At 26.8% G+C, this 27,583-nt stretch overlaps 1 protein-coding gene and 1 pseudogene across 1 annotated transcript; one reads left to right on the forward strand and one right to left on the reverse strand.

Annotated features, from left to right (window-relative positions):
* The first annotated feature begins 2,252 nt into the window (after positions 1-2,252).
* LOC112802033 (1-aminocyclopropane-1-carboxylate synthase 7) lies at positions 2,253-4,157 on the forward strand. The gene is made up of 3 exons (XM_025845024.3): positions 2,253-2,561; positions 2,658-2,941; positions 3,040-4,157. The coding sequence occupies exons 1-3, from the start codon at positions 2,376-2,378 to the stop codon at positions 3,902-3,904; spliced, it is 1,335 nt and encodes a 444-aa protein (XP_025700809.1). The 5' UTR covers positions 2,253-2,375; the 3' UTR covers positions 3,905-4,157.
* A 22,889-nt stretch (positions 4,158-27,046) lies between these two features.
* Positions 27,047-27,160, reverse strand: LOC112804806 (U6 spliceosomal RNA; annotated as a pseudogene).
* Positions 27,161-27,583: the final 423 nt, after the last annotated feature.

Here is a 27,583-nt window from a genome sequence, read left to right on the forward strand (position 1 = left end):
TTTCTCACAACTATTTTTTATCCTAAACCAAATTAATTTAATGGTCCGTATTTGATTAATCTGATTGAACTCTCGATCATAACCATGGAGACAATACATTAGAATTAGTTTTCCTTCTAATAACGGGAGCTCTTGTTTGTACGTGTATTTGAATATACATGAATAAAAGCATACTACTAGTTTAAATTTTCTTTTTTTTCTTATAAGAATTGTTATGCGTGTATGTATATCTACATGCACAAAGGTAAAGTTAACGCCTATGATGGGTTTGACTCAGCTCCCTTCAATCTTGCAAAACAAACAAATAAATAGAAAATTTGTTGCTACAAAAATTTAGGAAGTGAAGGAGTAAACAAGTCAACTAAAACAAGTAGCACCGCGCATGGTTATTGATGCAATGCAACTTGATGAATTCTACAACTCTTAAATAGATATACAAAATATACAGCTATAGTCAATCCCGTAATTAAGTTACTTATAATTCACATAACAAGGTAGGGAACTTTTAAGCTTTATAAAATTATTAAATTCTGTTGTTGTGTTATTAATGCAATGTGGGGTCGGAATATCTTCCTAAAGAGCTTCTATTTTTGTCGTAGCTTCTTGCAAAATCAGAATCTTAATCACTCTTTTGGGTTACGTGGTATCTTTGTCATGTCATCAAGACACTTTAACTACTATATATACCACTAATAAAATAGAGAGATAGAGCTCCTCAAATTAAATCCTTGTTTATTAATAATAATTTGTATTATTAGAACCTCGTCTTAAGGACCTTGATGCATGATTTGGTTTCAAAAAGGAACTTTTTGGTGTTTGTTTGGCAAGGAGATTTGATTACCTAGTCATAGATTGAGAATATTATCCGTTTTTTTTTATGGAGAATTAAACTCACCCAATTTTTTGAAATGATTCAACAATATAATTATTATATTAAATAACATTATAACACAAATTATTAACCATTTGAATATTGGATATAAAATTATTCAAAATTCTATTTAATTATTTAAGCTTTTTAATAAACATAATTTTATAATATGATATTAATTAACATTTTTATAACAAAAATATTATTTAAAATTTAATCTTTATTATCAATTAGCTCTCATTATTCTTAATTAAAATAAAAGCTCATAAAATAAGCCTGACTTTTGAATTGTCCATATATGGTTTGTTTCAGAAAAAACTCTTTACAACAAGATACATTTAAAATATAAGATTATTTATATAAAAGATGATTCAATTTTTATATATAATATCTCTCAATTTAGTATATTAAAAATTTATTATTAGTTAATAAAATATTGTATATATAAAATAAGATTTAAATTCTTTAATATTTTTTTAAATGAACAAGTGAATTAACTACTTAGTCTAATTTATAATCTTAGATGAATTGATAGAGTGGTATTAGTTGTTTGAATTTTTTTTAACAATACGAATTTAAACTAGTCCTTGTGATAGTAATTACATTTATATTCTAAAGTCACGTATAAAATTATTAATTGAAAATTTTTTTTACAAGAAACATATAAAATTTAAACATTTTTATAAATAATTTTTAGATTTTCACTTTGAAAAGAAAATTTGTTCAAGATGTAATTTTGATGACTTAATGAACCAAACAAAGAGAAAGAGTGAAGGTTGAGAGAGGGGAAAATGAACTCTTCTTATTTTTTTAAAGTTTTTTAAAATAAAAACTTAAAAAGTATTTATTAAGTAGTTACATTTATGTACTTCTTGTGTACTCATATTATAAAGTTAATTATAATTGAATCTACAATATTGTTAATAAAAAATAATTTAGATAACATGTAATGTAAACTGTTAAAATGTAATTACATTTATATTCTAAAACTACCATTAAGATTATATATACTTAATTGTATTTGTGTGTGGATCTTAAAGGTTGAACCTATATAATAGCATGAAAAAAATCAAGCCTCAAACCACTATATATTTTCTGTGTGTGGATCTGGTATGGCATGCAAATTGCAGAAGTTAGCCACACAGTTGTCACAAAGTCTCTTAAGTCTTAACAGATAAACTATTTTTTGTTAAAAGCCTTAAAAGGCATTAGTAACGCTCTGATTCGCTCACACTACAGAATCAATCAATCAATTAATTAATTAATATCTAATATATAATATATTTTTTTCCTTTAGATTGTTTGTTCTCAACGCGCCATCCAAGTTGAACTAGTGATCCCTTTCTTTATGTCTTAAATCACAGACGCTATATATGTGCCAAAACTTGCATATAATTTTCATCATTCATTCAACACATCCTCTCTTGTTTCTCTCTCTTATAGACCCACTTCAGCTTTCACCTTTCTGAAATCAAAGATACACACTTTTTGAACATACTCAATTATGGGTCTTAAAATTGAGCAACAACAACATCAACAACCTTGTGTAGAGCTTTCAAAAATTGCTATCTCTAATACACATGGTGAAGATTCTCCTTACTTTGCTGGTTGGAAAGTCTACGATGAAAATCCATATGATGAATTCACCAATCCCTCAGGAGTTATTCAAATGGGCCTAGCAGAAAATCAAGTAAGTTTATTAATTATTTCCTGTCTTTTATTATAGTAGTTTTGATGATTTAATTAACATGCTAATAATAATAATAATTATGATGAACTTTTTCAGGTTTCATTTGATTTACTTGAGAAGTACATAGAAGAACATAAAGAGACAAAAGGAGCATTAGAAACAAATTTTAAAGAAAATGCATTGTTCCAAGACTACCACGGACTAAAATCATTCAGATCAGCAATGGCAAGCTTCATGGGAGAAATTAGAGGGAATAGAGCAAAGTTTGATCCTGATAGAATTGTCCTCACTGCTGGTGCAACTGCAGCCAATGAACTCTTAACCTTCATCCTCGCAAACCCGGGAGATGCTCTTCTTGTTCCTACCCCATACTACCCTGGGTAAGAATAAGAATTCGAATGATTTCAAACTTATACTTTAATTCTACTTCAATGTGAAAGACATTAAGACTAATGATTTGATTGGTCTAATTTTGCAGATTTGATAGAGATTTGAGATGGAGAACTGGTGTGAACATTGTTCCAATCCATTGTGATAGTTCAAACAACTTTCAAATAACAGAACAAGCATTGGAATCAGCATACAAAGATGCAGAATCAATGAGTTATAGAGTGAGGGGAATTCTGATAACAAATCCTTCAAATCCTTTGGGCATAACAATCCAACGTTCAGTTCTAGAGTTGCTTCTTAATTTTGTCACAAAGAAGAACATCCACCTAGTCTCTGACGAAATCTACTCCGGCTCGGCATTCTCCTCGTCCGAATTCGTCAGCGTGGCAGAAGTTCTTGAGTCGCGAAACTACAAGAACTCGGCTGAAAGGGTTCACATTGTTTATAGCCTCTCGAAAGATCTTGGCCTTCCAGGATTCCGTGTTGGAACAATATATTCTTACAACGACAGAGTCGTTACCACTGCTCGACGAATGTCGAGTTTTACACTCATATCATCACAAACACAGAATCTTTTAGCTTCAATGCTGTCAAACAAGAGCTTCACTAAGAGCTACATTAAGATCAATAGAGAGAGGTTGAATAAGAGGTACGAGATGATCATTGAAGGATTGAAGAGTGCAGGAATTGAATGCCTTAAAGGGAACGCAGGGCTGTTTTGTTGGATGAATTTGAGCCCATTGTTGAAAGATAAAACGTCAAGAGAATCCGAATTGGTGCTATGGAATGCAATTCTTCATGAGGTGAAGTTGAACATCTCACCTGGTTCTTCTTGCCATTGTTTAGAGCCTGGTTGGTTCAGGGTTTGCTTTGCAAACATGTCTGAGAACACTTTGAAGATTGCATTGGAAAGAATTTGCAAGTTTATGGAAAGAATAAAATCACAACAGTAACAAATTAAATAATTATTAATCTGTTTCTCTTTCCCTTCTTAGAGTCCCTTTTTTCAAATGGTTGGTGGCCATTTTGATATATCATGATTCTTTACTTGGGTGATTAATTAGTTAATTAAGAACATATTGTGAAGCTAGCTATATATCTCATGACTTATCATCAGTTGAAACTAAAAGTGTATTTGTCTTTGTTTGCTTGCTTATTTGGTTAAGCAAGTTTCTCATGATAATAAATTCTTCTTTTTCTTCTTCTTATTAATTATTAAGTTGGTGGGTTATTAGTTATTACTATGTTAATTAATTTTATGAATCTATCAATCTTTGTCTCCAAACTTTAAATTTTGAATTATTTTATCTTTGACCGACTATTAAATATACAAATCTAAGCAGCCACTAGTAATTAATATCTTTGATTATGAGTTGGGAGTTTTGAGAGTACATAACAACTAGCATTTAACTTTGAATTTTTTTTAACATAACAGTGGTAATATAGAAAAATAAATATAATATCTAAAATTTTAGAACCAACAAAATAAAAAAAAGGAGATTTTCAAATATTTACAAAACAGGTACAATTGAAAGAAAAAAATAACATAAAAAATAGATAGAAAAAAAAATCTTAGGACATTTCATAAGGCAAAATCTATGATGTACAGATACTGAGACCGGATACGTTGACACACGAATTTTAAAATCTTGCATGACACGGGACATGCATACATATAAAATATAAAGTATTTTTTAGATAAATTATAATAATATTTTGATATTTTATTGATATTAAAATATAAATTAAATTTTTTTATAAATTAATAATTGGTTACTTTTTTTAGTCCCAATTTTCTTACCAAATTTATAATTAAATCCGTATAATTTAAAAGATTTTAATTGGATTCTTGTAATATTTTAAATTTTATAATTAAGTCTTTGTCGTACAAAAAATATTAGAATCAACCAAAATTTCTTTTTAAACTGAAAATACGTATATTTAACCACTAAATTCTTAAATTTTAATGTCTTTTTATTTTTAAAATATTTTGTTAACTCTTAAATTTTGGACTTGATAAATATCTAATTATAAAATTTAAAATAGTATAAAAATTTAACTAAAAATTTTTAAATTTTAAAAATTTAATTATAAATATAATAAAACTATAGAGATTAAAAAAATAATTGAACTTTAATAATATAATATACAATAAAATAAAAAGATGAATATACAAAATTTTTTTTTTGATAAAACTACTTTGTCTTGATGATTCATATATCTGACCTGAATAGGGCCATTCATTTATATAAAAATGGCAAAAATATTTTTTTTCTAAAATTGTTTATTTGGACAAAACTAAAAAAAATTCTAAAAAATGGGTTAATAATAAGAGTGTGAACTATGAATAAAATTGAATAAAAAATAAATTAAAAAATCTAAAAAAAATAATTAACTTATTCAAACTAATAGACCAAAAAATAATAATTCTAACTAATATTAATTTAAACAATGATGTATTTCTTAAATCAATATAAAATAATTTTTTAAAAATCTCAATTTTATTATAAGTTTACTCAAAAAATTCAAAAATAAAATGAGAATTGCTATACCAAAAATAAAACAATTAGTAAATTTATAAATAAAAATAAAAATTCACTTCTTAAAAAAATATTAAATTTACAAAATGAAAAAATATCAAAATAATAATAAAATAAAAACAGAAAAGATAATGTTATAAAATTTATATAAAAAATTAATAACAAGATTAAACCATCTTTTGATAAAAATGTTATTAAAAATTTAAATTTTAAATAAATTAAAAAATTAATATAAAAGTTAGAAATAATAATTTTAAAAATATAACTACATTTTTTAATAAAAACAATATTTTTAATTTATACTACGTGTCAAAAATTTAACACATAATAATTTATTTTATTAATAAATTCAAATATTCTTATTTAAAAATATTTTAAACGTTTTTATTTAAATTTCTGGCATGAATAATTATCTATTTAATCATGCTATATACTTTATTGTAAGGATATCTGAATTGACTAAGATATATATTATATTAAATTGCAATATGCTCTGCCCCTATTGTTGTTGTGGGGGTATAAATTCAATAGCAAAATTAAGATTAAAATGGTCTACTATGTGATATTACTGTGTGAATAATTAAGACTAATGTATTATATTAATTACAATGCTAATATCACCACAAAATTTAGGTGTTTATTGATTGGAAATTAAAAAAAAATTGAATAAAATTATAAAAAAATAGAATAAAATAAAAAACATATTTATTTAATTATTTGTTTCTAAAATTCTCAGTTATCACTTTTAAAACGATTTTAATTTCAAAAATTCTAGTTTTGGTTTTAACATTTCGAATTTTTATAACTCTTTTTTTTATGGTTATTTTTTTTCTATTATTAATTTTTTAATTTATCCGTGCTCATGTATTATCGCTAGGTTTTCTATTTTCTAACCAATTTATCCAAACATCTTAAAAAGGTGAAGATACATGTTAGTATGTTGATTAATTTTTTTAAAAAAATAAAATTTTATTAATTATTTTTATTAAAGAAATAACATAATTTTTTAATATGAATATTAGAATAAGAAGATGAGATCTCTCAAATTTAATTAAAAAAATAAAAAACAGTAAAAAATAAAAAAAAATAAAAAAAGGAAATAAAAGTATTAAACAAGTGTATTTAATTGGTTAGAAATATTTTGTTTAGTATTAAGTACGTGTTCACGGAATTAAAAAAATTATAATAAATGATAGATTAACTTTTACTATTTTCTAATCTTATTTTTTAATGATAGATTTATATAAATACAATTAATTATCTTAAAATAATAATTTATTTCATGTTTAATATTGTATAAAAATAAATTGTTAACTTAATAAAATACTTAAATAACTAAAATTATATATTTAATAAAAAATAGAATATTATATTAAAAATATTAAAAATATATTTTAAACATAGATCAATTAAATATATTTTTATTATTTTCAATTTTTAAAAAATAAATTTTCTTTTTATAAATTAATTATATTTCTTAAAAAGTAAAAAATTAAAAACAAAAATATAAAGACAAATAAAAAATATTTTTTTAAATCAAGTGGTACTTCAACTTATTATCGTAGAATAATTCATGTAACATACAACCGATCTCTATTTATCATCATCATTAGAATAAATAATTAGTTAATTAAATGTTAGCTATAAAACCATGATTATCACGTATCTTTTGATTGAAAAGGGCATATAACCTATTATACTTTTTGTAAATTTATCGTTACCACGTGGATGAAGCTACTAACACACTTGGTTAGAGTGTATTTTGACTTTTGATTACTTATTTTTTTTTTAGCAATTAGAGGACGCTTCACGGTTTGACTTTTTAAGATCCTAGTTTAATTAATTAATAATGGATATATTTAGAAAGTCATATTTATTAATAAGTTTTAACATGAAATACTACTAAAATTTAATCATATCATATTATATGTATATATTAAATCTATCAAAATATCTCTAAAAATAAAGGTTAGAATCCAATAAAAAATAGTCAACAACCTTCTTTTGCCAATAGAAAAAATTAAGAATATATATAAGAGAAATGAAATAGAAGAAGTTGTAGGGCTGAATAGAAATTATTTAGTCAGACTCAAATGTTGGTCAAAATAATCACCAAAAAATGTTGGTCAAAATTAAGTTTATCTAATTTAAGGTATATAATATTAATTTAATTTTAATATTACTAAGAACTTGATTGGTACCAATATTAATAAGTTGGTGGACATCTCCATTTCTTAAGTTGCTTGTATGTAGGTAAAATGATGAACACAAAGAATGAAAAACAATTTAATAATGAATTAATAGTAATTCAGTTTCTAGACTTTTCACCAGTCCATTGGAAAATGAAGAAAACTATGTCCTAAAGTCCTAGTTACGTTTTATAAAGACACACATATACATATATAAGAAGCTCAGAATTCATAAAGTCTTAATAGAAAAAAACATCTAAAAACTAAGAGACAAAAAAATACTTAATGATGTGTATGGCCATAACACAAATGATAAAAATATTTTTTTGTTCAACACATATAGAATAATGTATCAAGGTAGTTGTTGCATGTGAAGAGAATTTTAATTTTATAATTTGATAAATATATTTAAAAAATATAATAATATCATAATAAATTAGTTAAATAAAAATGAGAATTTAATCATTATTTTTTCTATTATTTTAATTTAAAATTATTAAAATAATTTTTGAAAACTTTCATGATGAATCTCATGACATGTATGTTGTTATTATTTGAATAAAAAATTTATATATAAATATATGATATTTAATTTATTTTTAAAATATTTTTATTTTAATATGTATTTTATATAAATAATTAATTTTTTATTTTTTTTGTTGACAATTTCTTGGCACCTAGACCAAACCTTCTCTCCATTCATGAGAATTGTGTGGTGTATATTTTTCTACATAAAAATGAAAGTCAACCCAATATGTGGTAGCTAGCTTGCTTGAAAAAATGAGCTACTGAACTAACAAAAGACCAATCATAGAACACCAAAGCAGCTCCATGTGGCTCATGAACTCGATAATAAAATTACTTAAAGCATGCAAGGGAAAGAGAAATTTTGTGAGGAATTGGATTCTTGTCATAACTCCCAACCACTTCTTTGGACTTTAGCTTACAAATGATACCGTACTAACATTCGTAAAATTCTTCACTAGCTAATGTACAATGCAACAGAGTCCAAGGTTTTAAATTACCGGTTGTATTTCTAGATGAAAAGATTTGATTGTACTTCTGGTTGTAAATAAAATTAGTAAATATCTATGCATTTGTATCATAATTATTATTATTACTAGTTTATTAATAAGTATGTCAATTTATCTTTTACAAATCAAATATGTATATTAATAATAACTATAAAATTAGTCAAACTAATAAGAATCTTATATTATTTTAACTAAAAAATTAAATCTTTGATTCAAACATTAAAAATAGTGAAATATATATAAAAGAGTATTTTAGAAAAAAAATTAATTATGAACCAAATATTTTTCATGTTCCATTATTACAGTATATGTGCCTGTTATTAACTTTTTATATGAAATGAGCAAAAATACATTATAGCTTAGCTTATACTCTAACTAAAATTTATTTAACTAATTATAATTTAATGGAATTAGGATTTTAATGGTCAAATTGTTAAGATGTCAATGTAACCATAATTTAAAATCTCTAACAATAGAGATATAGACATTCTCAAAACCACTGTATTAATTAGATTACTATGGTCACAATTACAGTTGTCAGTTTGTAATTTAAAACCCTAAAAAGGAGTGAAATGCAGACCAAATAAAAGTTCCGTGATGAAAACTGCCAAAATGCCAGATACTACTACTGTCATAAAGCTCATACATTGCGAAAGAAAGAGTTTAGCACCACAACAATGAAGTTTGTTACAAACAAACAAAAATAAAAATAAAAATAAATAAAAAAAACAAAAATAATGAACACATACTCTATATAATAGGGTGTACTCTCTGCTATATCTTAGTCCAAGACTTTTGTTATTTTAAATCACTCTTTTTTCTAATTGTAAAAACATGTCATTGTAAAAAAAATTATGTATGTAGATATCAATCTTAACTAACTAATTAACATAAGAATAATATATATATATATATATATATATATATATATATATATATATATATATATATATATATATATATGACATAATTGAATAGTTTCAATGAAAAATTAAAAATTATAATGAAGAAAGAAACTTCACACACACACATATATATATATATATATATATATATATATATATATATATATATATATATATATATATATATATTATGATCCCTGGTTAGTGGTTAAAGCAGTTAAATAGATGTGCTAGCTTATTATAAGAAACTAGTTAAAATTAAAAATAGATAAATTAATTTAGCTGTTTTTTTACAATAAACATTTAGTTGGCTCAATTCAATTCGATTAGATTTGTCTAAACTAATTAATTAAATAATTGACTTATTTTCTAATTATTTTTAAAAAATAAATTAAAAAAATATTAAAATATTTAATAATTTTTTTACTTAATATCCAAATAAAAAAAATTATTATACATGTGTATCTTTTCATATTAAATTTACTAAAATCTAACCATATAGTTAACGAATTAGTAGTACAATAACAAATAATTTATTCAAAAATAAATAACAAATAACAAAAAGTTATTTTTTTCTATAAAAGGCCTAAATTTACAAACTTGTTCTGGCTCAATTCAAACCCTTTTAACTTGTGAAATCTGCCACTTTCTATCACTAATCTTGTAACATTAAAAATATTTCATGTTAAGGAGATTGCGATGTAAATAAATAAAATGAGTGTGATGAAGTAGTATAAATATATTTAGTACTGAATCTGACATTTTTAACTTTCCATTATACAAATATTCTATTTATTTCCTATACTCCTTATATTTGTGTTGTTGTTAAACGTTCGAGTAACTATTCTAGTAAGTACTCTTTCTTGTTACTGTTATATGAGTGATGAAGGATGCGCATGGATAAGAAAAATAAACGAAGAGATAATTTTGTCTTCAAACGAATTGTTTGGGACTAATTTTAAAGCTAAAATTAAGGTTAAGAATAATTTTAAATTCAAAAAATTTTATGAACAATTTTGATTTTCAGTCAAAATTATAAAGACTAAAATAATACTTAGTGTATACTTAAATATATATAGTTAAACCTAATATTTTTTATGCTTATGTAACAATATACAATTTAAAGTTTATTGACAATTTATTTAGGATAATTTTATTTGTTGGTATAGTATTCATTCTTAAAATTTAAACAATATGATCAACATTGTTACTTGTTAAAACTTCACATTTTATGAAATAATTTTTAAATTTTTAAATGCATTATAAAAGTTATTAGATCGATTAGTATTTCTTGATAACATGGTGTAGCAAAACACCATCGTCGAGTATTAGTTAGTGTGAAGAGAAACCAATAATAACTTTTGTTATTTAATATATAATTTATTCTATTAAAAAATAAATTAATATTTTCTAAATTTATAAATATATTCTCTTCTAATTTCTTACACCATTTTATTTGACAATATTTACCATTAAAAAATAACAAATGACTATACTATCCCACAATATATATATATAATGTGCAAAATAATTTCTTATTTTGAAATTAATTTTGGTTAGTTAAATAAAATTTAAAATATTTTTTATTTTCTTACTCAAATTTAAATTTAAATTTAGAATTGATTAATGGCTTATTTTTTTTAATTTCAATAAAAAAATAAATTGATTAGACATAAAATATTTAACATTTAATAATTTCAATCATTTAATTTTAATTACCAAAAATTAGATTAAAAATTAATTATAAACTTAATAATCGATAATATATATTATATTAGTACATAATAATAATATTTAATATATTAATTATTTATTTTTTTGATAGAATTAATGTATAATCTATTAAGAATTAGTTTATTATCAAAAAAATTTTTCATAAACTTTGTAATACATAAAAATAGTGATCTTATTTGTTATTATTATTTAAACAATTTTTCGTAATTTTTTAATTAGATAATTATTTTAATTAATAATCTTTATTATTATTTTTATACTAAAAAATATCATTTTATACTATTTACATATTTTTCATTATTATTAAATAAATAAATAAATAAATAAATATTTACCCTATTATATTTATTGTATTAGATGATTATTTAAGTTACTTATTTTGTATGTTAATTTATTAAATATTAAGATAAAAAAATTGTTCAATAAATTATGTAAATAATTATTACAGAAAAAAATTATATATTATATATAATAATCCTTGATATATATAATGTCATGTATATATTAAAATTATCTATTTTAATTATGTGAATTATTATTGTTATTTTTACTTTTTCGTTACATTAAAAGATAATATTTAAAACTAAAAAAGAGATAATTAATTTTTTTAATTTGAATTAAAAAAATGTCTTATAAATATATTCAACTTTTACATATACTACGTGTTATAATATTAAATAGTATAGTATTTGTTATAACAATGACTCAAAATATTAATCCAAGATATATTTGGGCCTAGTAAGACCTCAATACAAGCAAGATCAACTAAAATTTATTGTTAGGGTCCCAAATCTGACTTAGGTTTATTACCTTAAAGGTCCAATGCAGATGAAGTCCACGCGTATCCTCTTAAATCGACTTAGATTGAATCTCCATTGCTAGTTAGATATGGTAATGAGTACTCAGAGGAGCGTGAGAAGCCCCCTTCTCATCTACTCTTATTTAAAAAAAATGCCCCCGTTCATTCTCCATCATTGCAAGTTCTTGTTTAATTACCCTTTAGGGAATGTAGATCTCCTCGGTAAACTTTTGAAAAAAAATTAATACAAAAAGATATAATATAATAATCATAAAATAATTAGCTCAATATAATTCACCACAATTTATAACATATTCGTTATGAAAAATAATATTTCAAAAGGAGAAAACATAATCCAACATAATAATATTACATAATTTTTTGGGACGATACTGAGCGACGTAGTGACGGACTTGAGAGGCAGAGAAAGTGAGTTAGAGAGAGAGGATCGAGGCTGAGAATGAGTTTGAAAGAAAAAGGAAAAATTCGAATTGTTGGCAGAAATTAGGGTTACTAAATTCAAGAAATGAATTTATGTATATATAAATTAGGATAATTAATAATTTTATTCCATAGGGCGGGTACTTATGTCTGTGTCCCTATTAAAGATGACAAATAGGAAAGCCCACCCTGTCTCGCCAAAAGCCCGCGATCTGGTGGGCTAGCCTGTCCCGCCCCGCTTAGTAAGGTAGTTTTAAATTTCTCTCCCATCCCGCTTAATGGTAAGCTGGCGGGCTCTCTTTTTTTTATAAATAATTAAATATTAAATAATATATATAATTTCAATAAATTTATAATTTCTAAAAATATAAAAAAATTATAATTATAAATATGTAATAAACATAATTATAAACCAATTTTTCTTAAACAAAATAATAAAATCAATAATGTCCAAAGCAAAAAAAATATTGTCTAAAATATATAATTAAACATCTTCAAGTTTATAATCAATCAAACATAAAAATATAATCCAAAATATAACTTAAAACATCTTCAATTATCATTTTCATCCTCTTGTAGATTAATAACATTATAGAAATTTGTAAAAAAATGGTCTTGACAAAATAAAAACTTGGCCTAGCGAAAAAACTTGCACCGTCCCACTGAAATCCGCCAAAATTCATGGATTAGGCGGTGCGGGGTAGGCGGACTTTTTAAATTTGACAGTCTCAAATTTTCAGCCTAACCCTCCTTTTTTGTCAGGTTATGCAGGTCAGCCCGACGGATTGTGGCCCGTTCGCCATCCCAAGTCTCCATCCATTTTCGGATGGCAAGTCGTGAGGATTTTACGAGTCCCCATCTAACCCCAAACTACGAATAATTTCTGCAAATACCTTTTTTGGGTGTTTTTGTGATCATCCCTATTGCTAGCATTCATTTGTTTGTGACGTGGAGCTATTTTAGCCACTCAATAAATTCTCAGATAATCAAAGTTTAGGTTATATAATTTTTATACAGTCACATGTATCCTTGTTATAACAATTTTAATAGAAGATAAATAGATAAACACTAAGCTATTGTTTGAATATAAGATAAAAAATAAGAGAAAAGAAAATAAAAAGAAAGAAAATGAGAGGAAACAAAATGAAAAGAAAAGTATATTTTTGTGTGTGTGTTTAGACGAAGAAAAAATGAATGGAAAGAAAATAGAGAAATTTTCTTTTTGCTTGGATGGAAGAAAAAGTAAGAAGAAAATAAATTATAATAGAATAAAATTATATTAATATTTTTATATATTATATATAAATTATAATTCAAATGGTAACTCTGTATTTTAACCCATGTTTGCACTTGTACATAAGTTTTCTTTGCAACTTTGAAGAGAAAAAATTTACATGAGCTCCACATACATTTTTATGTTTTTCATTCAAAATTTTTTTTATCCAAACAATAAAAAATTATATTTTTTTATCTATTTTCTTCTCCAGCATTTTATTTTTTTACAAATTCTTTTAATCCAAACAAAGCATAAATAAGTCACATTATATGTAACACCCTAACTTTTAGCACGTCATGATCGTACCAAAAGTAAGGCGTTACAGACCTGATTTCCTTTATTATAAATTTACTATTAAGCCTTTACGTCGATATTGCGTTTCAACTTATAAGAAAATACCAGAAAATTATTTGTAGTAATTCAAATCACAATTATTAATAATAATAAATGCTATACAAATGAATTCAATATAAAACTCAAAACAAATTTTAAATATAAAACTAGTCACCTTTTTCGTCTCTCAGCCACATAGTTAATCCTCAGTCAAATGTCAACTCGTAATCACTTTAATACACTCACAAACAAATAGTGCAAGCAAGAGATTTAATTCAATGTACAAGAAAGTCACAACAAGACAAACAATACAATCACAAAGTAATAACACAAGCAAGCGCAATCAAATGCAAATGTGCAAACAACATGATGCATATCTATCCCTAACGCAGGCCATGAGCTCATGTGTCGGTTGCCTACCCGCTCCCGACATTACCCGGGCACAAGTCCCAGATATGACTTTCCAGATGCATCAATGTGCTTATAAGTCGTACGGTTAGGCCGCATCAGTGTCACTTTTCAAATCAATAAGCGTACATCTGGAAAATAGTTTTCAGTGTGTGGGCGTCCCCACTTTACATTTGGCATTAAGGCCCAAACAATGTCACATCTGCTCTCCTGTGGCAGACATTTCATTAATTTAATATATTTCTTTAAACTTTGTTCTCTACTCTCCTGTGGCAGAGATCCTTTTAGTTAATATATTCTTTAAATCCTTGTTCTCTGCTCTCTTGTGGCAGAGATTCCTTATCTTAATAAACTGGGCTCAAATCTTTACTTAAAACAAAATCTCTCCTTAAAAGATTGGGTTTAAAACATTATATTTTTATTAATAAATCAAACTTTAAAATAGAATAAATCTTTTCTTAGCTAAATATATTTTAAATAATTTAATTTTGCAAAACCAAATCTTTTAAAATAACTTTTCAAATAAAACCTCAGATTTTATAAAATTTCGTCGGTATTTTCTCTAAAATTCGATCTAAACCACCCTTACGGATTCCCTATTCTTCAACAATTCACCAGCCTTTTTCTCAAAAATTCTCAAATCAGCGAAATACTTAATAACAACTCAGTAACATTAATTACTATTATTAATATATAGCCTTTTTCTCAAAAATTCTCAAATCAGCGAAATACTTAATAACAACTCAGTAACATTAATTACTATTATTAATATATATATATATATATATATTTGTAATTATTCAATTAATTTTGTAGGCATTCTAAATTAAAAATGTTTATCTTTAAAAGTAAATCCCCTACCTCCGTATGAGATCGAAATCAACGAAAGTTCCGGAAAAATTTTCTAATCGAGCTGCTAAAGAGGAAAGCGTCAAAAATTATTTGTGCCTCCTAGAATTTCAGTTGGCCAAACTCAAGGGACAAAAGAGCTATGTCACCGTCGATTTTTACTAAATAAAAATAACACTAACATGTAAAAAAGGAAGATACGAATACTTTTACCGGATTAAATTTTTTATTGAAGTTGCAGATCGCAAGTAATCGAAATTGGAAACTCACGGTTCCATGGTTTCGTTCTCTTCTCTCTCTCACGGTGTTTCTTTTCTTTTCTTTATCAGGTTTTGTGAATGAAGAAGGAATACGTGCAATTAATGAAAGGAGGCACGTGTTATGATCTAAGGTCGTGTGTGATAAATAGATGATTTGGTGTCACAAATCTTTCTTTTCTTCCTAAGTACAAGTTCGGTTAGCATAATGAATTGGAGAAGATATTTATTTGGTGGAAGAATGATTTGTCAAAGCAAAGCAAAGTTAGATGTCATGATATATATATATATATATAGTAATGCATAAGCCACCTTTGGCTTCCTTTGTTTTAATTTTCTTAAGGCTTCGCTGAGGTATAATAATAATAATAATAATAATAATAATAATAATAATAATAATAAATAATTAACTATTTAATTTAAAAAAAATATGGGGTCTTACATCCTATCCTATTTATAAAAATTTTCGTCTTCAAAAATTGATATAAATTGAAAAAGATTTATACTAATTTTCCTTTTAAATATGTCAAAAAAAAAACAGAAAGATTTAACATGTTCAATTTTTTAAACGTGAGAAAAATTATATCTTATGAATGACAAGATATGGTCGGGAGTTATTCAAAACACATCTCAAGAAAGAAGTTCGAAACAAAGAATTTCACTACAAGCAATCAAGAAAGAGATGACTTCAAGCTACACTAGCACAAGTAAGGATTATACGTTGAAACGAAGCTTACCCCAAAAACTTAACCTCTAACGTTCCCAAATCCCGTGATTCGCATTACCTATTACTTCTATTTCGCCCATGATAATCCATTAGTATTCCCATATACATAAGTCATTAGTATCAAGTTGACCAGACTTAATACCATGAGGAATGCAACGGTCGACTAACAGCATTAATCAATAGACAATCATGCATCTAAAACTTAAACTCGTCATTAGGACAAGTCCTATCGCATGACAGACAATTAGAGTATGCAGTGAAGCATAGTCAGTCCATTCCCAAGACTCTAACAGGGACGAACTGCTCTGATACCATAATGTAACACCCTAACTTTTAGCACGTCATGATCGTACCAAAAGTAAGGCGTTACGGACCTGATTTCCTTTATTATAAATTTACTATTGAGTCTTTATGTCGATATCGCGTTTCAACTTATAAGAAAATACCAGAAAATTATTTGTAGTAATTTAAATCACAATTATTAATAATAATAAATGCTATACAAATGAATTCAATATAAAACTCAAAACAAATTTTAAATATAAAACTAGTCACCTTTTTCGTCTCTCAGCCACATAGTTAATCCTCAGTCAAATGTCAACTCGTAATCACTTTAATACACTCACAAACAAATAGTGCAAGCAAGAGATTCAATTCAATGTACAAGAAAGTCACAACAAGACAAACAATACAATCACAAAGTAATAAAACAAGCAAGCGCAATCAAATGCAAATGTGTAAACAACATGATGCATGTCTATCCCTAACGCAGGCCATGAGCTCATGTGTCGGTTGCCTACCCGCTCCCGACATTACCCGGGCACAAGTCCCAGATATGGCTTTCCAAATGCATCAGTGATGCTTATAAGTCGTACGGCTAGGTCGCATCAGTGTGACTTTCCAAATCAATAAGCGTACATCTGAAAAACAGTTCTCAGTGTGTGGGCGTCCCCACTTTACATTTGGCACTAAGGCCCAAACAATGTCACATCTGCTCTCCTGTGGCAGACATTTCATTAATTTAATATATTTCTTTAAACTTTTTTCTTTACTCTCCTGTGGCAGAGATCCTTTTAGTTAATATATTCTTTAAATCCTTGTTCTCTGCTCTCCTGTGGCAGAGATTCCTTATCTTAATAAACTGTGCTCAAATCTTTACTTAAAACAAAATCTCTCCTTAAAAGATTGGGTTTAAAACATTATATTTTTATTAATAAATCAAACTTTAAAATAGAATAAATCTTTTCTTAGCTAAATATATTTTAAATAATTTAATTTTGCAAAACCAAATCTTTTAAAATAGCTTTTCAAATAAAACCTCAGATTTTATAAAATTTCGGCAGTATTTTCTCTAAAATTCGGTCTAAACCATCCTTACAGGTTTCCTATTCTTCAACAATTCACCAGCCTTTTTCTAAAAAATTCTCAAATCAGCGAAATACTTAATAACCAGAAAACAGTCACATTCACAGCAATAATCCATACTCAATAACATTACTATTATTAATATATATATTTGCAATTATTCAATTAATTTTGTAGGCATTCTAAATTAAAAACGTTTATCTTTAAAAATAAATCTCCTACCTCCGTATGAGATCGAAATCAACGAAAGTTCCAAAAAAACTTTCTGATCGAGCTGCTGAAGAGGAAAGCGTCAAAAATCATCTGTGCCTCCTAGAATTCCAGTTGGCCGAACTCAAAGAACAAGAGAGCTACGTTACCGTCGATTTCTACCAGATAAAAATAACACTAACATATAAAAAAAAAAGATACAAACACTTTTACCGGATTAAATTTTTTATTGGAATTGCGAATCGCAAGTAATCGAAGTTGAAAACTCACGGTTCCATGGTTTCGTTCTCTTCTCTCTCTCACGGTGTTTCTTTTCGTTTCTTGATCAGGTTTTGTGAATGAAGAAGGAATATGTGCAATTAATGAAAGGAGGCACGTGTTATGATCTAAGGTCGTGTGTGATAAATAGATGATTTGGTGTCACAAATCTTTCTTTTCTTCCTAAGTACAAGTTCGGTTAGCATAATGAATTGGAGAAGATATTTATTTGGTGGAAGAATGATTTGTCAAAGCAAAGCAAAGTTAGATGTCATGATATATATAGTAATGCATAAGCCACCTTTGGCTTCCTTTGTTTTAATTTTCTTAAGGCTTCGCTGAGGTATAATAATAATAATAATAATAATAATAATAATAATAATAATAATAAATAGTTAACTATTTAATTTTAAAAAAATATGGGGTCTTACATTATATATATATATATATATATATATATATATATATATATATATATATATATATATATATATATAACAATAACTAATATCACATATTAGGTTAATTTATATTGATAAATTAAAATCACCCCAAAATTATCTAAATTTCCAAAACCAAAAAACGTTATCTAGTTATCTCCATTTATATTTTTATTTCCATTTAGGGTAATAAGTAATAAATCGAATCTATAGGATTCGAATTACTTAACATTGTGATTCGAAAGTAAATTGAATTCAATGAATTCAAATTATGTCATTCCCTACTAAATCGAATCTATAAATTTCGATTTATATGGTCCATGCTAAATTGAAGCAATAAGGTTCGATTTATACTCACTTAAAAATAATTCAGCTCATTGTAAATCGAATCTCCTTCATTCCATTTAGTAGCATAGATAGCATCCAAATTCAATTTACAACGAAAACACATAATTCGTACTCCATAAATTTGATTTACATAGATATGTAATTGAGACATGTGCGTAATTTTTTTTACTTTGGTAGAAATACGTAAAATTGGTTTGCAACTGGTTTATAAAGGTGATTTACTCCACATATTATAACTTGTGAAATCATAATATTTAGAGAAGTGATGTATAGATAACTTAAATATTGATAAGTCTGAAAAATTTTAGAAAAAATAAAAATATAAAAAATTACACATTGATCTATAAATTTTTTTTAAAAAAATTTTAAAAAAAATTTATCCATAGTCTATGATTAACAACTTTAAAATTATATATATTTTTTATTTTTATTTTATAGAGACTTATAATTTTGTTATTAGCGATGTTAGTGGTTATAGAGAAATTTTTACCTTTAAATAAATTATAAAGAAATTAAAAATAAAATTAGTTCCTATTTTTCTGACAATTCATTTAGTTTTTAGTTTAAATTAAAATTAAATTATATATATTTATTTATCCTAATGATTGTATATAATAGATAATATATTTAAGTATGTTTTGAAAGAAACTATTGAATTTTATATAATTGAAAGTTAACTATGAAATTGAAGTTAAGTTGAAGTGAAATACAATAAATATATGAGGAGTGAAATTAAAATAAATAATTAAAAATAAGGTAATAAATAATTAAAAATAAGTAAAAAAAAAAGAGCAGAAAAATAATGCATGTAGTTGATAAAAATAGATTGTAAAAAAATTAGTATAATCAATGAATATAAAAGATGAAAGACAAAAATTAAGATATATTTTTATTAAAAAATTCAAGAAAAACATTGTGAAGAAATATCTATTAATCAAGTTTTATAAAAATATTATAAAAAATTTAAAATATTAATAAATAAAATAATAACTCCTTTAAGAATTATTAATCAAAATACATAAAAATACATTCTGATTTCTAGATAGAGTAAACTACCATTTGTACCCATAAAATATGGATTTCGCATAACAAAATCATCCAAACACTAAAAAATTACCTAAAATCCCTAAAATACCCTTATCTTTACCACCACACCACCTCCTTCACCCAATCACCTTTCTAATCCTAACCCTCTTCACCCAACTACTACCCCTCTTTCCCTTTCTAATCTCAAATCCCACCACCACCCTCTTCACCCAACCATCACCCCTCTTTCCCTTTCTAACACACTCTCACCATTAAGTCAAAAACCTCAGCTTCATGTTCTGCGTAACAGAGCCCCTCTCTTCTTCCGACTAAACTCAACTTCAGGGCTCAGAGCTTGAGCTTCAATGGCGCCGAAGAAGCAGGACGATGGAAGCACCAAGAAGAGGAAGCGGATTCCAGCTTCGGGCTCTAATGCCGAAGCATCACATGAATCCCCTTCTAAGGCTCCTAAACTCTCTGCCTCTAACAAACCCTTCAAATCTCTCAAAACACGCAAATCAGATGCCGTTCCTAAAGACAAGACCTAGAAGGCTCCCCTTACAGGTCGAGAACGTCGTCTTCATGCTAAAGTCTTAAAACGTTACCAATTTGTTTTCAAATGCATTTGAATCTGTGTTTTGTTATTGGTATGAATCGGTGGAACATTTTGTTGTTTGATTTCAGGAACTTGCGGAGGCTAGGAAAAAGAAGAGGAAGCGCCATTTCACTCTTGAGCAAGTTTTACTTTGAAATTTTGTATAACTCAAGGCTGGTGACAGAAACTCTGCAAAAGATGAAGGTGAAAATTCCTGAAATTGCAGGCCTGCATCGCCATCTACAAAGTCTGCTGGAACGGTGGTTGCTTCGACTCTGACAATCTCGCAGCTTTTGATGCCGCCGTCACCGACGGCGTCCATGTTGTCTCCCTAAGTGTTGGAGGCGTGGTGGTGCCCTACTACCTAGACGTTATCAACATTGAGAGAGAGAGAGAGAGAGAGAGAGAGAGAGAGAGAGAGAGAGAGAGAGAGAGAGAGAGAGAGAGAGAGAGAGAGAGAGAGAGAGAGAGAGAGAGAGAGAGAGAGAGAGAGAGAGAGAGAGAGATAGAGAGTTTAGGAATTTTATTTAATTTTTTAGGGTTTGGATAATTTTGTTTGTAAAAATCATTTTTTATGGGTACAAATGGTAATTTTCTTTTTCTATGGATAGATATGTCTGCGTTTTCAACTTTCGTGGGTACAAATGGTAGTTTACTCTTCTAGATATAAAAAATAATAAGAAAATAATTCAAATTAAATTCATTTATTTTATTTATTTGTTTATTATTTATTAAGTAATTTAATATTTATTTAATTTTGGTCAAATCAGATAATATAATTATTAGTTATAATTAATATTGTTCACTCTAATGGTTTAATTGAAACATATTGAAACTCTAAAGATATAATTAAAACTAAATATTAAGGATAAAATAAAAATAAAATTGCATTTGCTATCTTGAAATTTTTTAATAAAAATTTTATTTATACATCTTTAAAATGCATCACATTAATACAATAATATTTTTATTAAAAATAAAAATTGTGATAAATATCTTATATATTTGTTAGTAAATTATATGCAAATATTTTTTGAAGTATATCATTTTTATTATATAAAAATAAATTAAATACTTTTAAATGTGATTATGATAATTCATTAAGTATTATATTTTTTTTACTAATTTATATTTAATAATTTATCTTTAACTTTTAATTATAGTAAAATGTAAGATATGATGCCAAAAAAAAAGCTAAAATGACATAAATTTTTTTATTAACAAAAAAATATTTTTTATTTTTTTAGACACATATCTATTTTTTTTAATTAAGTTATACATTTTAATTTATATAAATTAATGACAATTAAATATATAAAAAAATACTAATTAATAAAAAAATAAAATTTAAGATAAACATGTCCTGAACAAATTGAAATAAAATAAAGACTTTTAATTATGATCATTAATTATAATCACATATATTTACTTCAAGATTTATACTTCAAAAACTCAATATATTAATATTTTATATTTTTATTTTTTAATTTTAGACTATCACCAACATTAATTACTCTCCAATAATGACAATACTTTTAAAAATAAACATAATTAAATGATCTTAAAATTATATAATAATTTTTAAAATAACAATAAAATATATAATTACTTAAAATTATAGTAAAAATGTAAGATATGATGCAAAAAAAAAAGCTAAAATAACATAAATTTTTTTACTAACAAAAAAAATAATTTTTTATTTTTTAGACACATATCTATTTTTTTAATTAAGTTATGCATTTTAATTTATATAAATTAATGACAATTAAATATATAAAAAAATACTAATTAATAAAAAAATAAAATTTAAGATAAACATGTCCTGAACAAATTGAAATAAAATAAAGACTTTTAATTATGATCATTAATTATAATCACATATATTTACTTCAAGATTTATACTTCAAAAACTCAGTATATTAATATTTTATATTTTTATTTTTAAATTTTAGACTATCACTAACATTAATTACTCTCCAATAATGACAATACTTTTTAAAATAGACATAATTAAATGATCTTAAAATTATATAATAATTTTTAAAATAACAATAAAATATATAATTACTTAAAATATAATATTTATGTAGTAATTGAAATTTAATTGCCAATATAAAAGTAACATATAATATCATTTCGTAATCAAATAAGTGTTTAATCAAATAATTTAATATTTATACATATAATAATATGACAAAATAAATAAAAATTTGAGTTTAACCATAATATAAATTGTAACTGATTTGATTTAATAATTTAAAAAAATTAAATAACCCTTTTTAAAAATATGGCAATCTAAATAATATAGATTGAAGATAAAAAAAATATAACTAAATTATATAATACAACATAATATTCCTAAAAATTTATTCTATAGCAGATCTAATATTAAGATATTTATCATCATCTGTGGTATAATCTAATTTTACAATTATTTAAACATTATTTTTATGAAAAATCGCATTATTTATTTTGAAAAAAAAATATTTATTCATTATTATAATTTAAATAGAATATAAAATAGATATTAAACCAATTATTTCTTTTAATAATTACTCAATCACAAATATCCATCAAAGACATAAGATTTAAGAGCATACAAAGTAAATATAATACTTACAACTTTTACACTACCACGATAAGATGATTATCACAAGTCTTTTTAGTATAAATTAAATAGAACAACATATAATAATAAAGAAACAATAATCCAAAAAAAATTATAGAACACCTGTCATACACTACGACGGTTAGTATTGAGAAAGTTTTAACCATTTATTTTTTTATTGAATAAATTACCATTTGTACCCATAAAAGATACAGATGCTGACAAATGTACTCATATAAGAATAAAACGACAATTATAACACGGAAGATGGCTTCCGTATGCCAAGCATACTGGGACGTTGGTTACACAATTGGTCCATTAGGGTATTCTTGGCACACAGAAGCTATCTTTCGTGAGTACAATTGTCGTTTTATTCTTATATATAAGGATACATTTGTCAGCGTTTGTATATTTCATGGATACAAATGGTAATTTATTCTTTTTTTATTAGCTATCTGTTTATCTACTCTGCACGTCATCTACGAATATGTTAAGGACTAAACCTATGTTTCAACCTTTCAAAATCTCATATATTCTTGCCAAACACAATATTATTATACCTTTTTTTTATAGAAACTATTTAATGGAAGAACCTTTAGTAAAAAGATGAGGTTCTCTTATAATATATATGACTTTTTATGATAATAAAATAAAAATGACAAGCATAGAATAATATTGTGTATATTTAAGTTAACTTTAATCTTTTTTAATAATCAGATTTGTCATAATGTAACTGATAAATAATAACAGTTAATACGGATTGGATATATTTTGAGTATGCTATACATTTTATGATTTTGTACGGAATAATATTAATTTTAATTTATATATTTATTATTGGGTATTAAAAATAAAAAGTATTTGTATTGTTTGCATTTTTCAAACCTTCCTCAACTCTTATCGTGATTAGGCCTAAAAAATCACCTACCTCGTTGGACATAAATGTAATCCAATCAATTTTCATCTGATAGTGCTATACATTCGCATAATCATAGGAGAATCACATTCGCATAATTATAGGAGAATTAACTTTAGCGAGATAACAATATGGTATTTAGTTACCACATAAGTATTTTTATATATAGAATTATCAATCAATTATGTATGGCTTCTGATGAAAATAATATATTCAACATGGATATTGTTTGTTAGGTAAAAGATAACAAATTGACAAAGAAAATTAATTACAATAGGTATATTCATTTGAAAAAATATTTTTTATATAATACTATAAAAAATATCATGGTCACCCTGAATTACTACTGTAACAGCTCAAACCATCCGCTAGCACGATATTGTCCGCTTTGGCACACAAGACCTCATGGTTTTGCCTTTGACGATAGGGATGATAGCCGAAGCCCCCTACACTCACTCGTCAAAACGCGTCATGCTAGGGAGAGGTATCCACACCCTTATAAGGCATGCTTCGTTCCCCTCCCCAACCGATGTGGGGCCTTATAATCCACCCCCTAAGGAAACCCAGCGCTTTTGTTGGCACATCGATCCGGACTCTGGCTCTGATACCATCTTTAATGAAGAAGTTACATTACCTGGAAGTTAAGTAAAAATGAGTCAAAATCTGTTTTAGAAACCAACAAGGTTAGTACCTTTCAATTTGAATAACTTTTATTACAAAACTCCAATTAAGCTAAATTTTGGTTTGAGAACTCCTAGCTCATCCAAGAACAAGTGTGTTCTAGTTGCAACCCAATTGCTATTCAATTCTAAGAGTTACAAGCATTGGAAGTTGGTGCATAACTTGCTGAAATCTGTTTCTTTTCAGCTTTGACCACCAATATTCAAAAATTCACAACTCCCAATCCTCAACTCTTAAAATTCTGAAGTTTTAGGGAAATAAAGAAAGTTAATCAAATTTTATAACAAAATTGGTTTTGCTCCAAAACTCAACTCGTAGAAGTCGCAGCAAGACAAACAAGTTGCTATCCTGTTTGACCTTTTCTGCTGCTGGACAGATTTAACAACCTAACTTTAAAAATTTGCCATAAATTGTATATTTAACAAAAAGGTCTCAAATTTTCCAGTTTAGTTCTTTATATTCCGAGGTCTAACCAGGACTTAGCTCCACACAATTCTGGTCATCACAGAATTAGTTACAGCATATGTAATACCACCACAACACAACTCTACATCCTTGCCCTCAAAACTTGCATATTGCTAACATATCTAATCCCAACTTATCAATAACCACTTCAAGCTACCTTTAACCAATCCACCAGCCACAAGTCAATTTCACAGCCATTCCGATACATTAGATAACTAAAAACAACAACAAGCACTTACTCTCAATGACCAGAATACAGCCATACAACTCAACTAATTCAATATAATCACATAGAATTAGAACTTTTCAACAATTCCATCAAAATCAGAAAAACCAATATCAATTACAGCATTTAAACACTCACAACAAAGTCCAAAAACATTCACAGTCATAACCTGAATTCAATACTCCAATTGAAACACTAAAACATCATCAAACTTAATCCAAATTTCACAACCTCAAACCAAGCTTATTTCTATCAATTAGTCTCTTATAACAACAAAACCAATTACATTCACAACAACAATCCAAACTCAATTTATCAGTTATTCATACGACAGCTTTTCAATAATTAACTCGGCATATTTCAATTTAATAAATTATGCTAAATTAATCATTATTCACAACAGCATCTAAATTCAATCACAGCTCAGAATAACCACAACAACTAACTAATTTCAAATGCATTTCACATCATTCATGTCAATTAAGAAATTCTTAACCATTATTAACCATTTGCACTTATCCAAATAACTTTGTAGGCATTCTAAATTAAAAACGTTTAACTTAAAAATAAATTCCCTACCTCGATGTCGAAACTCACGAAAATTGCCAAACACAGCAGCTCCGTTAGCGATTCTAACACTCATTTTGTTTCCTGGGCAGCAACCAAAGTGGTTTTGGGCAGCTCCAATATTGCTTCCGAGTGGCGGAGGGCTCTGGTAACTACAAAATCTGAAGCAGAGGCTGAACAGAGCAGCACAAAGTAGTTAAGAGCAGCAGCAGTCTGTTTTGTCAATAGCTTCTTCCCCGGCAAGCTTCAATGGTGACAGTGGTAGCGTCCTCCTCCAAACTTGATGGTGGCAGAACAGCGACTCTAATGGCGGCAGAGGCTTCGACAACTCACAAAATCCAGAGGCAAAACAGAGGATAAAGATGAGCAGTGACACGGATGAATTGCTTCAGAATCAGAACAGTATCCTCGGCAAGCTCCAACAACCTTCCCGGTGCTAGCTACGGCGGCACGGTGGTTCGGCGACGGCACTACAGCCCTTGTCGAGCTTCGGCGTCATCAACAGTGATGCCTCTCAGTACCATTGCATTCTGTTCGCGATGGCCAAACTTCCTTCCCAGCGACAGCGTTCGGGCTCCCTTCTTCAGCGACGGCTCTGAAGGCGATAGCAAGGCACAGTGACGGCGGTAAACCCTAGTGTCAGCAGCGATGGTCAACGGTGCTCCTTGGACAACTACGCGTGCGATGGGTCCAACGGCGGTGGGAACTGCCGAGACGACGGCGACCGTAGCGGCTCACGACCCCTTGAGAGCTCCTTCTCCTTTCTCGCGCGATGACAACAATCGCTCAGTGGAGGTGACAGCGCAGGCAAGATGCGGGGGTGGCAGCGAGTTGGATAGCGCAAAGTGCGGCTCCCTCTTCTTCTCCGATTTCGAGCTCTTTCTCTCTTCTCCCTTTCCATTTCTGCCTTTCTTTCTCAGCTATGTGTGTGTTGTCCTTGCGCAGGGGCCATGCTAATCTTCTCTGTATCGTTCCAATTTTAGAGGAGATGCTTCCCAAATTTTTATAAAATTAGAGACTTTGTCTAAAAATGATTATTTAGAAAGATTTATATTTTCAAAGATTTTATAATTTGATTTTTGGGAATTATGAAGAAAGTTTACGTTTGGTGCTTGATTTATTTAGAAAAGAATGAATTATATTTTGAATCTGAATTATTGAGGAAAGTAACAAGTGGTATGATGAGAATGAGTATGAGAGTGAAGATTGATTTTTGAGTATGATTTTTTAAATAATTGAATGAAAATGAGGATGAATGTGAAAATGAGATATGAATTCGTATCGGAAATGAAAATGATAATTACGAGAAATTATTGAATATATTGAGCCTGGGGCGTTGCCCCTATGTCAGCCGGGATTTTTTTCGTGATTACTATTGAGTTTGGGGTATTATTTTCTCCATGTCAGCTTGGGGGAGGAAGAGAGCTCCCTAACC

Source organism: Arachis hypogaea, chromosome 5 (assembly GCF_003086295.3).
Source record: "Arachis hypogaea cultivar Tifrunner chromosome 5, arahy.Tifrunner.gnm2.J5K5, whole genome shotgun sequence".
Classification (NCBI taxonomy): Eukaryota; Viridiplantae; Streptophyta; class Magnoliopsida; order Fabales; family Fabaceae; genus Arachis; species Arachis hypogaea.